The following is a 13,573-nucleotide window of genomic DNA, read 5'->3' as shown; positions in this document are numbered from 1 at the left end:
AACGTCTCTCAGAATTCTTGTCATATAGTTACTAGATTTTCACACAAAGACAGTAACACACATACACAGCAGATAAGTTTATTAACTATATGGCATGATGATTATATTACTGTTCATTAAGTGGAAGTGGATTATGATAAAGGTTTTCTTCATCTTCACATTGAGAAGGCTGAGGAGGAAGAAGAGGGGTTGGTCTTGTATCAAGGGTAGAAGGAGGTAGAAGGGGAGGTAGGAGAAGCTGGCACACTTAGTATAACTTTATGGAAATACGTCATTATTTCTTATTTATTCATTCATTCATTCATTCATTTATTTATTTTGCTTTTTCATTTTCAAAAAAATGTTTCTATTCATTGTCTTCCGCCATTTGCTTTAATTTCAGTGCCTGTGTCCTAGATGGGTCCATGTGGTAAAAGAAGTCAAAAGCAGTCTTGAATAATCAAAACCCTTCTTCCAGATAGATTACTGCCAACTTGTTCTCTGGCACTGCTGCTTCTACATTTTCTTCCTTATTGTCTGGCTCTGGTGTGGAAGCAGTTGTCTCCATTGAGTTGTCTTCTGTTAATCCCTCTGTTAGCTCTTGAATTTCTTCAAGATCCATATATTGCACCCTTCCCCACCACCATCACTTCCCCTCTCCCCCATTTACTATTTCTTCTGTGATTTCTGTGATTGGCTCTATTATAAATTCTGTGAAATCATGCACAACATCTGGACACAGTTTTCTCCGGCAGGAATTTATTATTTGGAAATGTTATGGCTTTCACGGCTTTTTCTGTAACAACAATGGCATCTTCAGTGGTGTAATCCTCCCAAACTTTCATATTCTCTCTTTTGGGGTTCTCTTTCATAGTGTTCACAATCCTTTCTGTAGTGTACTGTGTATAATAACCCCGTGATCTAGAGGCTGAATTAAAGACCTTGTGTTTGGGGGCAGAAAGACTACTTCAGTGCCTTTGCTGAATTCACCAGGTTCTGGGTGGCTGAGGGATTGTCCAGTATCAGAAGAACTTTAAAAGGCAGTCTGTACTGGCAAGGTACTTCCTGAGTTCAGGGACAAAGCACTGATGGAAGCAATCCAGAAAAAGCATTCTACTTGTCCAAGCCTTCTTGTACAACCAAAAGACTGATAGCTGGTGTTATTTTTTCCCTTTAAGGCTAGGGGTTGGGGTAGGGGTGGAGGTGGAAGTTAGCTTTATAGGTAAGGGCAGTCCTGATCATAAACCCAACTGTATTTGCATAAAACAGTAGTGTTAGCCTCTCCCTTCCTGCCTTAAATCCTGGTGTTTGCTTCTCTTTCTTGCTAATAAATGTCATATGTGGCATCCATCCCCAGAGTAGGACACTTTTATCTGCATTAAAAACTTGTTCAGACAGGGGCGCCTGGGTGGCGCAGTCGGTTAAGCGTCCGACTTCAGCCAGGTCACGATCTCTCGGTCCGTGAGTTCGAGCCCCACGTCAGGCTCTGGGCTGATGGCTCAGAGCCTGGAGCCTGTTTCCGATTCTGTGTCTCCCTCTCTCTCTGCCCCTCCCCCGTTCATGCTCTGTCTCTCTCTGTCCCAAAAATAAATAAACGTTGGAAAAAAAAAAAATTAAAAAAAAAAAAAAAAAAAAAAACTTGTTCAGACAGATAACCTTTTTCCTCAGGGATTTTCTTAATGGCACCTGGGAACTTGTCTGCTGCATCCTGGTTGGAAGAAGCCGCTTTTCCTGTTATCCTGATAGGTTTTGGCCAGACCTCTTTATAAAATTATCCAACCATCTTTTGCCTGCATTAAATTCTCTAGCTTTAGATCCTTCACCTTTTGCTTTAAGTTGTCATATAATCACTTCACTGTTTTTTAACCGTATCAGAGTCCGTATGTATTCCTTTCTTATAGCAATCCTAAACACACAAAAGCTTCCTTTTCAATACGAGATTGAAAGGTTATGCACAAAAAGTGCAAGGTTTTTGCACCGGCTAATTCAGCTGCAGTGGCAGCTTCACAGGTTTCCTTTTTCTTTCTTTTTTTTTTTTTTTTAATGGTCCTTACATTGGATTCATTTATCTTCAGATGTCAGGCAACCACTGTTGCTGATGTAAATCTATGGTATTTATCTAGCAGTTCACCTTTTTCTTGTAATGTCATGACTTTTTTCTGCTTGTGAGCATTTACAGCATCACTAGTGGCACTTTGTGTGGGTCTTGTGGTGTTATTCAAGGTTTACAGTATTGCACTAAACATGATGAAAAATACACAAGAACTAGGAGAGATCACTTTTTACTGCAGTACCCAATTTGCTAGAGAGATGAACTGCTCATGCAGAGATGATTAACATCACACAGCGTTTTAAGTGGATATTCTCAACACTTGAGCTCACCCCAGCAGCAACAGGAGATAGCTGTGAAATTATTACAGTAGTACAGCATGTACTACAGTTCTTTATGCAGTTATGATTTAATACATCATCTTTACATTTGTTCACATTTCTCTCTGCCAGTGGTACCATTTAAGGTCTGTAAGTGTGTACATAAGTTTTGATAAATTTTAACTTTTTGTAATAGGTTTGCATGTGTTTTATGGTAGTAAATGATAAACTAGTATCTACAAGTGTTTTATGCATTAATGACACACTGTTTTTTTCTTTGTTCTTTTTTTTTTCTTTTTGGTATTTTTTAGACTATGTGGTTTATCTGCAAATTTTTTCAAATTGTTGCAGATCTCCAAAAACTTTCCAATGTATTTATTGGAAAAAATCCTCATGTACGTGGACCCATGCAGTTCAAATTCATTCAAAGATCAACTGTACTCAGCTTGTTTTGAGATGTCTTTTGATGTCTAGCTTTTAAATGGAACTGCTGAGGCAAATTGGACCACCTTTTTGGGTCAGTCCCACAGTTGTGAGCCAAAACCTCATTAAGACCAGTGGATAACCAACATGTCTGTGTTGGCTTTTCAGATTAGCAGTGCAGCTCATTTGGAGAATAGCCTCTTAATATTTAATTCCATAACTGGCCACAGTCTCAAGTAATGCTTTTGCCTTAAAGTCTAAAAAAAAAGATGGGGTGCCTGGCTGGCTCAGTGAGTAGAGCATGTGACTCTTGATCTTGGGGTCAGGAGTTCAAGCCCCACATTGCTTGTAGAGATTACTTAGAAGAAAAAAAGTTAATTAAGTTGAGTATTGATATAGTTGCTCCAGCTTTATTTTGGCTAGTATTTGCCCGACATATATCTTTTTCTGTCCTTTAACTTCCAACTTTCTGAGTTGTTTCTTGAGTTTGGGGATATCTCTTGTGATCAACATGTAGTTGGATTTTGTTTTTCTGGTGATTTTTTTTAGTACATCTACATTTCTTTTTTCTTTTTCTTTTATTTCTTTCTTTTTCTTTCTTTCTTTCTTTTTTTTTTTAATGTTTATGTATTTATTTTGAGAGAGGGAGAGAGAGAATCCCAAGCAGGCTCGATGCTGTCAGTATGGAACCTGAAATGGGGCTTGAACTCAACAAAACCATGAGATCATGACCTGAGCCAAGATGAAGAGTTGGACGCCTGACCAACTGAGCCACCCAGGAGTCCCAGTACCTTTACATTTCTTGTGATTTCTTATCTGCCTTTTTACTTTATATTTTGCTGATTTTTCTGTCCTGTCTTACCTTTATAAAATTGAAGTTTTCTTATTTTTTTCCCTTCACTATTTCTGTTCTTCTAATAATTACCCTTGGGAGTTTAAATTATGCTTAATTTAACAAAGTCTAAAGTTAACTCCATCTCATTAGAAGGACTCGAGAACATTTAAACTTTGAATGCCCTCTTCTGTTACATTTGACTATATCAGCTAGCATTTTGCTTTTTATCCTTTTTCAGTCCTGCAAACTAGGTATTGTTTTTGTTATTATGTGTATATATGTGTGTGTATATATATGTATATATATGTATATATTTGTATAATTTTTGTTATTATAATATATTTTTTTGTTTTTGTTATATCTTGTGTGTGTATATATATCATATATTTTTATTGCTTACCATTTACTTTCAGTATTTCAGACCTTTTTACTGGCATCATTTTCCTTTTTCCCTAAAGTATATTCTTAAGGAAACCGTGACATTCAGGTCCACAGTTAGAAACATGTTTAATACAGGGCTGCCTGGGTGGCTTGATTGGTTGAGTGTCTGACTCTTGATTTTGGCTCAGGTCATGATCACAGGGTCATGGAATCGAACCCCGCTTCGGGCTCTACACTCAGGGTGGAGCCTGCTTAAGATATTCTCTCTCACCCCACTAAAAAGGACAACTATAGACCAATTTCCCTGATGAACATGCATGCAAAAATCCTCAACAAGATACTAGCCAACCGGATCCAAGAATACATTAAAAAAATTATTCACCACAACCAAGTGGGATTTATACCTAGGATGCAGGGCTGGTTCAGTATCCGCAAAACAATCAACGTGATTCATCACATCCAATAAAAGAAAGGACAAAAACCATATGATCCTCTCAATAGATGCAGAGAAAGCATTTGACAAAATACAGCACCCTTTCTTGATAAAAACCCTCAAGAAAGTAGGGATAGAAGGATCATACCTCGAGATCATAAAAGCCGTATATGAACAACCCAACGCTAATATCATCCTCAACGGGGAAAACTGACAGCTTTCCCCCTATGGTCAGGAACAAGACAGGGATGTCCACTCTTGCCACTGTTATTCAACATAGTATTGGAAATCTTAGCCTCTGCAACCAGACAACACAAAGAAATGAAAGGCATCCAAATCGGCCAGAAGAAGGTCAAACTTCCACTCGTTGCAGATGACATGATACTCTATATGGAAAACCCAAAAGATTCCACCAAAAAACTGCTAGAACTGATTCATGAATTCAGCAAAGTTGCAGGATATACAATCAATGCACAGAAATGAGTTGCATTCCTATTCACCAACAATGAAGCAACAGAAGGAGAAATCAAGGAATCGATCCCATTTACAGTTGCACCCAAAACCATAAAATACCTAGGAATAAGTCTAACCAAAGAGGTAGAAAGTCTATACACTGAAAACTATAGAAAGCTTCTGAAAGAAATTGAAGAAGACACAAAAAAATGGGAAAAGATTCCATGCTCCTGGATAGGAAGAACAAATATTGTTAAAATGTCGATAGTACCCAAAGCAATCTACATATTCAATGCAATCCCTACCTATCAAAATAACACCAGCAGTCTTCACAGAGCTAGAACAATCCTAAAATTTGTGTGGAACCAGAAAAGACCCTAAATAGCCAAAGCAATCTTGAAAAAGAAAACCAAAGCAGGAGGCATCACAATCCCAGACTTCAAGCTATACTACAAAGCTGCAATCATCAAAACAGTATGGTACTAGCATAAGAACAGACACTCAGATCAATGAACAGAGTAGAGAACCCAGAAATGGACCCACAAACGTATGGCCAACTAATCTTTGATAAGGCAGGAAAGAATATCCAATGAAATAAAGACAGTCTCTTCAGCAAGTGGTGCTGGGAAAACTGGACAGCGACACGAAGAAGAATGAACCTGGACCACTTTCTTACACCATACACAAAAATAAACTCAAAATGGATGAAAGACCTAAATGTAAGACAGGAAGCCATCAGGATCCTCGAGGAGAAAGCGGGCAAAACCCTCTTTGATCTTGGCCACAGCAACTTCTTACTCGACATGTCTCTGGAGGCAAGGGAAACAAACAAAAATGAACTACTAGGACGTCATCAGAATAAAAAGTTTCTGCACAGCGAAGGAAACAATCAGCAAAACTAAAAGGCAACTGACAGAATGGGAGAAGTTATTTGTAAACGACATATCAGATAAAGGGTTAGTACCCAAAATCTACAAAGAACTTACCAAACTCAACCCCCAAAAAACAAATAATCCAGTGAAGAAATGGGCAAAAGACATGAATAGACACTTCTCCAAAGAAGACATCCAGATGGCCAACCGACACATGAAACAATGCTTAACATCACTCATCACGGAAATGCGTATCAAAACCCCAATGAGATACCACCTTACACCTGTCAGAATGGCTAATATTAACAACTCAGGCCACAACAGATGTTGGCGAGGATGCGGAGAAAGAGGATCTCTTTTTGCATTGTTGGTGCGAATGCAAGCTGGTGCAGCCACTCTGGAAAACAGTATGGAGGTTCCTCAAAAAAACTAAAAATAGAACTACCCTACGACCCAGCAATTGCACTACTAGGTATTTATCCAAGGGATACAGGTGTGCTGTTTCAAAGGGACACACGCACCCCCATGTTTATAGCAGCACTATTAACAATAGCCAAAGTATGGAAAGAGCCCAAGTGTCCATCAGTGGATGAATGGATAAAGATGTGGTATACATATACAATGGAGTATTACTCAGCAATCAGAATGAAATCTTGCCATTTGCAACTACGTGGATGGAACTGGAGATAGTATTCTAAGCGAAATTAGTCAGAGAAAGACAAATATATGACTTCACTCATATGAGGACTTGAAGAGGCAAAACAGATGAATATAAGGGAAGGGAAACAAAAATAGTATAAAAACACGGAGGGGGACAAAACAGAAGAGACTCCTAAATATGGAGAACAAACAGAGAGTTACTGGAGGGGATGTGGAGGGGGGGTGAACTAAATAGGTTAGGGGCATTAAGGAATCAACTACTGAAATCATTGTTGCACTATATGCTAACTAATTTGGATGTAAATTTTAAAAAATAAAGTTAAAAAAAAATTCACTCCCTGTCCGCCCACTGTGACTCTTCCCTGCTCATGCTGTCTCCCTCTCTCAATAATTAAATATGTTTAATATTGCAACCACTTACAACTGAAACAAAAGTTTTACAAGACAGAATTTACCCTTATGTGAACTATATTCTGTATTTTTCTGGTTTTGGGGTTTTTTTTTCCTTTGCCTGCTATAATTTACTAAACTAATGTCATGACTTACTGGTGAATTACAATCTATGATTTCAGAAATACTGCTTTATTAGGAAGGGGTTTTTTTTTTATTTAAAAAAAATCTTTTTATTCATTTTTGAGAGAGAGAGACAGGCGTGTGAATAGGGGAGGAACAGAGAGAGAGGGAGACACAGAATCCGAAGCAGGTTCCAGGCTCTGAGCTGTCAGCACAGAGCCTGATGCAGGGCTCGAACTTGTGAACCGCGAGATCATGAGGTGAAGTCAGATGCCCAACTGACTGAGCCACCCAGGTGCCCCTAGGAAGGTTCTTTTTAATGAATCTCTTGGTGGTAAAACGTTTTTATCTGGAGATGCCTTAATTTAATCACTTCTGAAAAATAGGTCGTTTGGTATACATGTGACATGTATTTTCTCTAATAAGCACACGGTCTTCTACTTTACATTGCTTTTGAGTCTGCTGTCAGTCTGATTGTGGGTAATCTTTAAGTTTTTTCTGGGTATCTTGGGATTTGGTGGTCTTTAGTCCTTTTGTAGTTTCATTGCAGTGTATCTAGGTGCACATTTTTATTTAGCCTGTGTGGTATACTTTGTGCTTCCTGTATCTGTGGAGTTATGTCTTTAACTAGTTTGGAAAAATTCTCAGCCTTTATATCTTCAAATATTTTTCTCTCATCTATGCTATCCTGTTTTTCTGGGATTCCACTTGTACATGTGTAAATACTATATACTCTGTGGCTTCTAAACCTCTCTTGCATATTATCTGTCTCTGTACCTCATTCTAAGTAATTTCAAACTGACTTCTACCTCTTTTAGTTTACTACATCTTTTTTTTTTTTTTTAACGTTTATTTATTTTTGAGACAGAGAGAGACAGAGCATGAACGGGGGAGGGGCAGAGACAGAGGGAGACACAGAATCGGAAGCAGGCTCCAGGCTCTGAGCCATCAGCCCAGAGCCTGACTCGGGGCTCGAACTCACGGACCGCGAGATCATGACCTGAGCTGAAGTCGGACACTTAACCGACCCCTACTACATCTTTTTTAAATTGACATATAAATTGAATACTATAAAATTCATCTTTTTAAAGTGGCTTTTAGTATATTCCATAACCTTGTACAACCATTGCTACAGTCTAATTCCAGAACATTTTCACTTCCCTACTGCATCTTTTTTGAGGTGTGTCTGGCCTGTTTTTTTCATCCATCCTCTAGGTAGCTGATTAATTTTTTGGTTTATTTTTTATGGTTCTTATTTGGTTCTTTCTGCAGTCTGCCTAGGTTTTTTTGTTTTGTTTATGTTTTGTTGTTTTATTTTGTTTTAAGTAGGCTTCATGCCCAACATGGGGCATGAACTCACTACCCTGAGATCAAGTCACATGCTCTACCGACTGAACTTGCAAAACCGCGAGATCAGGACCTGAGCAGAAACCAAGAGTCAGATGTTTAACCTACTGAGCCACCTAGGTGCCCCACTGAGAGGATTTTTTTTTTTCCCCTCTGCCAAGATGCAGAGGTCTTCAGTACTCTCCAGCCCACTCACAGGTTCTTTCATTTATTAATGAGGCTTCTGTGATCTATTCCCCCATCTTGCTCAAACCCCAAGTTCCTGTGTCACTACCCACATGTCCTAAGGAGAGCCTTTGCCCATCACAGCCTGATACCAATTTCAGTTATTTGATTTATTTTCTATTGCCTCTTTTTTTTAACCTTTTTTTTTTTTTAACATTTATTTATTTTTGAGAGAGAGAGAGAGCATGACCAGGGGAGGGGCAGAGAGAGAGGGAAACACAGAATCCGAAGCAGGCTCCAGGCTCCAAGCTGTCAGCACAGAACCTGATGCGGGGCTTGAACTCACAAACTGCGAGATCATGACCTGAGCCGAAGTTGGACGCTTAACCGACTAAGCCACCCAGCCGCCCCTCTGTTGCCTCTTTTGAGGATATTTCTATGGTTCCTTACACTGCAGTACAAATTGTGTTTTTTATTTCTGGTTGTTTGGGGGGTTTTTTAGCCAGGGGTAGGAGTAGGGGATGCCACCATATGCTAAAAGGCAAAGTAAAAGTAAACTCTTTTTGGGGGTGTCTGGGTGGTTCAGTTGGTTAAGCATCCCACTTCATCTTAGGTCATGATCTTGAAGTTCATGGGTTCGAGCCCCGTGTTGACTCTGCTGACAGCTCAGAGCCTGGAGCCTGCTTCAGATTCTGTGTCTCCCTCTCTCTCTGCTCCTGCCCTGCTGTGCTCTTTCTCTCTCTCAAAAAATAAACATTCAAAAAATTTTGTTTGGGGGCGCCTGGGTGGCTCAGTCGGTTAAGCGTCCGACTTCGGCTCAGGTCATGATCTTACAGTTCGTGAGTTCGAGCCCCGCGTCGGCCTCTGTGCTGACAGCTCGGAGCCTGGAGCCTGCTTCGGATTCTGTGTTTCCCTCTCTCTCTGCCCCTCCCCTGTTCATGCTCTGTCTCTCTCTGTCTCAAAAATAAATAAATTAAAAAAAAGAAGGTTCTTCTTATGTTAAAAAAAAAAAATTTTTTTGTTTGTTTCTCATTTCTGGTTGCTTTGGTTTTTTTGGTTTTTTTTTTTTAGCCAGAGGTAGGAGTAGGGGATGCCACCATAATGCCAAAAGGCAAAGTAAAATTAAACTCTTTCGGGGGGGCGGGGGAGGGCACTGGGGTGGTTCAGTCAGTTACTCATCTGGTTTCGGGTCAAGTCATGATCTCATGGTTCCTGAGTTTGAGCCCCGCATCAGGCTCTGTGCTGACAGAGCTCAGAGCCTGGAACTGGCTTTGGATCCTCTTTCGTCTCCCTTTCTCTGCCCCTCTCCTGCTCACGCTCTGTCTCTCTCTCTTTCTCAAAAATAAATAAACATGGAACTCTTTTTGAATGTTTATTTATTTGAAGACAACTATTAGTACACACAAATTACCCACCTAATTGCCACTTGTGTTCCATCTAGTTTTTGCTAGTACCGCTAAATAACCGTCTTTATACCATTCACTTAAAATTCTAAGTTCATTTTTTGTTTGTATTTTGTGGTTCTTACAGGATTATGTTGACAAAGAGAAGGCCATTGCCAAAGCACTGGAAGACCTCAGAGCCAACTTTTACTGTGAACTCTGTGATAAGCAATATCAGAAACATCAGGAATTTGACAACCACATCAACTCCTATGATCATGCACACAAGCAGGTGAGGAATAGTTGCTTGCTAGCAAAACAATACTTTATTTGTTAGAATTATTGAATTTTATAAATGTAGCCCAAAAATCTTGGTGACTATGGTTTCTTATATCTGCCAGTCTTTATCTGAGGTCTATCTGACTTACTTTTTTTTTCAGTGACAAGTCCTGACATAGACCTCCCTCTTCCAAGAATTTATGTAGAGAATTGTGAGCTTCATAAATCTTGCATAAAGTTTTTGGCTTTGATTATTTTCTGAATTTGTATTTAATTTGGTAGTTCAACTGAGGATCACTAGGAGTTTTATTTCCCTTTCTCTCTCTTTGTGAACATGTTAAACTTTGAATAGTTATCTCAGACTGTGGGTGCTTCATCTTCTATATACAGGAGTTCATGCTTTATTGGCTACTATTTCCTATCAGTAAGTTATTTTGTTATTTGGTATACCTTGGAAACTAGATAAATCTTGAGAAGGAAAAAGAATTAGATGCTGTCCTAACTTTAACAAAAACCTGTGATGCTGCATGTTGAAGAGCTTGCTAAAAAGTGAATTATACTTTCTTTGTAGTCTTTTTTGCTTTCACTGACTTAGAAAATAAAATTGTATCTAACTAGATACTGGCATAAAGAAGGTGGCCCAGGGGGGATTTTAGAAGAAAGAAATGGATCTTTAAATTTCTGGCTTATTGAATAATTTTGAGCCATTTGATGTTGGGTGATTTTAGCAGAATTTACTAGGTCTTTGAAGGCATAATAGTTGTATTTGTTAAACTTGTAAGATTTATGAGCATTGCTGGAATGCTGTCTTAAGTGGATCTGTTGAACCAACTTTTTTTTTTTTTTAATACCTTTGCTTCATCTTTCAACCAGCCATAAGATTTCAGTGCACAAGTAAAGAGCAAGCTTTAAGCTTTACTAGCACAAGGATAGTTTGTAAACTGTTACACTTTTTGCAACAATCTCTCTCATGTTTAACCACACCTAACCAATTTAAGATGCTTCCACTGATAGAATTGTATTCAAGACAGCTTTTGAACTTTTGATACACCTTTGGACATTGTGTATTATCAAGGTCTGCTTAATTTGAAGAAGAGAAATATAGAGAGGATATATATGGACAAGATATATACTGGAGTTACTTTACTTTTTCAAAGAAACATCTGTCAAGAAAGAGTTACAACAGCAAATATTGCTTATCCAGTCATTTTTCTGCCTTCTCAGTGTATACATAATTCAAGTTTGGGGGTTATTTTTTATGGAATTGAGAAAGACTTGTAGCATCTAAACACACAACCACCTTTTTGGGCTCTAAAAATTTCTTCAATTAAGAATTGTCTACGGGGGACAAAATTGTCTGTGATGGGGCGCCTGGCTGGCTCAGTCGGTGGAGCATGTGACTCTTGATCTCAGGGTCGTGAGTTCAGGCCCCACGTTGGGCTTAAAGCGTACTTTAAAAAAAAAAGAGTTGTCTGATAAATTAGGACTCCAGAAGAAACTTTAGGCACCAAAAGGACATTTAGAAAGGTTACATTTTTAGTTGATGAGAAGTCTCTTGAGTAAAGTTTCTATTAGAAAAAAAATAAACCAGGAAAAGTATAATTCAGACTTGAGCAATGTTTAGATTGCTTTTTAAGGGAAAATATTCTATCCAAGCAACAGAATTACAAATGAAATCTGAGCAGAAATGCAGAACTAGTGAAATTCACATCGACAGCATTGATGTGAGGGATGATAATGTTTCAGTGATGCTGCTTTCAACTTGAGAGTAGTAGTAATTGTTACAGCTCTGGTTCATTTGAATTTGACATGTCTGTTCTGTGCACCTTGGGATGACTTCATTCTCTCTCCATGTCTCTCTCCACATGGGGAGTTTTGTCCTCTAGGGAACACTTGACATTGTTGATTGCCACAATTAGGAAGATGGTGCTACTGGCATGTAGTGGGTAGAGGTGCTTCTAAATATCCTACAATGCACAGGAAAGCTCCTTGCAACACAGAATACCTGGCCCAAAATGTCAATAGTGCTGAGGTTGAGAAACTCTGTTCTATTAAGACTACTGAAAAACTTTCAAAGACATATGATATTGCGAAATCATTTGGCCTTTCCTTGGTACAAACAAATCACTGTCATTTTAAGTCCCTAGTTATGTTATAAACATTTGTAAAGTGCTCATCTAGATGATCCCAAATACTCATATTTTTTAGATTATCATTTCATTTAAAAATGAAAATACAAAATTAAGGGTTTCTTATAAGGAACTTATGGACTACCTTTCTCCATTAACATAGAAAAATGTCTGCAGTCCTTGGTCTGGGAAGAAATCTTTAGTTGGTATGGTTAATGAATGCATGTGAGCCTGTTTCTTCACCATGCTCAAAAGTCCATCTTAGGTATTAAAAAAAGAATGATTGTAGTGTGAGTTTGTTGTTTTCTTTGGTTTTGGCGGAGTTTTCTGTATTTGGTTGAAACATAGGCTTTTTCATCTTTCTTAATACTGCCCTCTTAGTGCAGATAGAGTAGAATCTTGAAACAATGCTATAAATATATAAACAAAAATGCACAGTACTAAATTTTTTTATAGTTCTCTTCCCTTTACTTAGAATTTCTAAAGAGCCTTTAATTGCCCTTGGTACAACACAGCTAAATAACCCCTAAGAGGAGCTGTGTCCTGTTTTTCATTCCTCTTTGATGGACATGAACTTACCATACAAATGGAGCTACCATTTTCCAAATTCATGCTCTAAAATCATAAAGACACCCTGTCTTGTCTTCCAGGAAGGCACACAGGATTATTATGAATCTGAGATAATAGGTAAGTACATTCAACCCCTATATCAGTAATCCCTAGTTTGCATCTTCCATCAAATTTTTACTATTAAAATTTCCAGAGAAATAATCTATCCTGTTAGTGGTAAAACTAGTAGTATAGACAGGATTCTGAACACGCCCTTTTCTTTATTAAGCACAAATAATCTCTCAAAAAAGGGCTGTGTGGTCACCCACGTTTTGTGGTGATTTTGGGGGGTTGTTATCATGTGCCTCTCCCTATTCACTAGTTTTTCTCAAAATTTCCCAAGATTTTTGTGAAGAAAGTCACTAACCTGCAAATATGAAGACCCAGCTTTTTTAGAGATGAAAAAGCTAATTAGACATTTTGGCTCTTTTCAGCAGTTTAACTCTCATTTTAAAGTGATAATTTCAATACATTTTGAAGGGTAATCCTCTCCATTCTTCAAAAGCTAGCCCAATCTGTGATTCCTTTTTATGTAAGTTAGTCCTAATATGCCTCAGAGCTTAATAAACATTAGTATCCATCTTCTATCCCTCTTGGCTTAATTACAGTACAGTTAAGGTTACTTTGAAACTAAACATTTTTCATCTCTACCTCCTTGCATCTTTGATTATTTTGCATAGCTAAAAACATGTCTACTAGTGGATATGATCATGGAAACCATTTTCTTGAGCTTTTCAGAGGGC

At 38.3% G+C, this 13,573-nt stretch overlaps 1 protein-coding gene across 4 annotated transcripts in view; it reads left to right on the top strand.

The window, feature by feature from the left end:
• The window catches only part of GPATCH8 (G-patch domain containing 8), a 103,008-nt gene that overhangs the window by 67,737 nt on the left and 21,698 nt on the right, over window positions 1-13,573 (top strand). For all 4 annotated transcript variants that reach the window (XM_047093577.1, XM_047093580.1, XM_047093578.1 and 1 more), the window contains one exon: window positions 9,962-10,105. In XM_047093577.1, coding sequence (XP_046949533.1) covers window positions 9,962-10,105 — 144 coding nt within the window. The remainder of the gene's footprint in view (window positions 1-9,961; window positions 10,106-13,573) is intronic.

The sequence above is a fragment of the Lynx rufus genome, unplaced genomic scaffold, assembly GCF_022079265.1.
Source record: "Lynx rufus isolate CCGP_SWC_20201006 ecotype Redwood Valley unplaced genomic scaffold, mLynRuf1.p SCAF_34, whole genome shotgun sequence".
NCBI lineage: Eukaryota > Metazoa > Chordata > Mammalia > Carnivora > Felidae > Lynx > Lynx rufus.
Note: the sequence above shows the minus strand (reverse complement) of the source record. Positions and strands in the feature narration are given on the sequence as shown.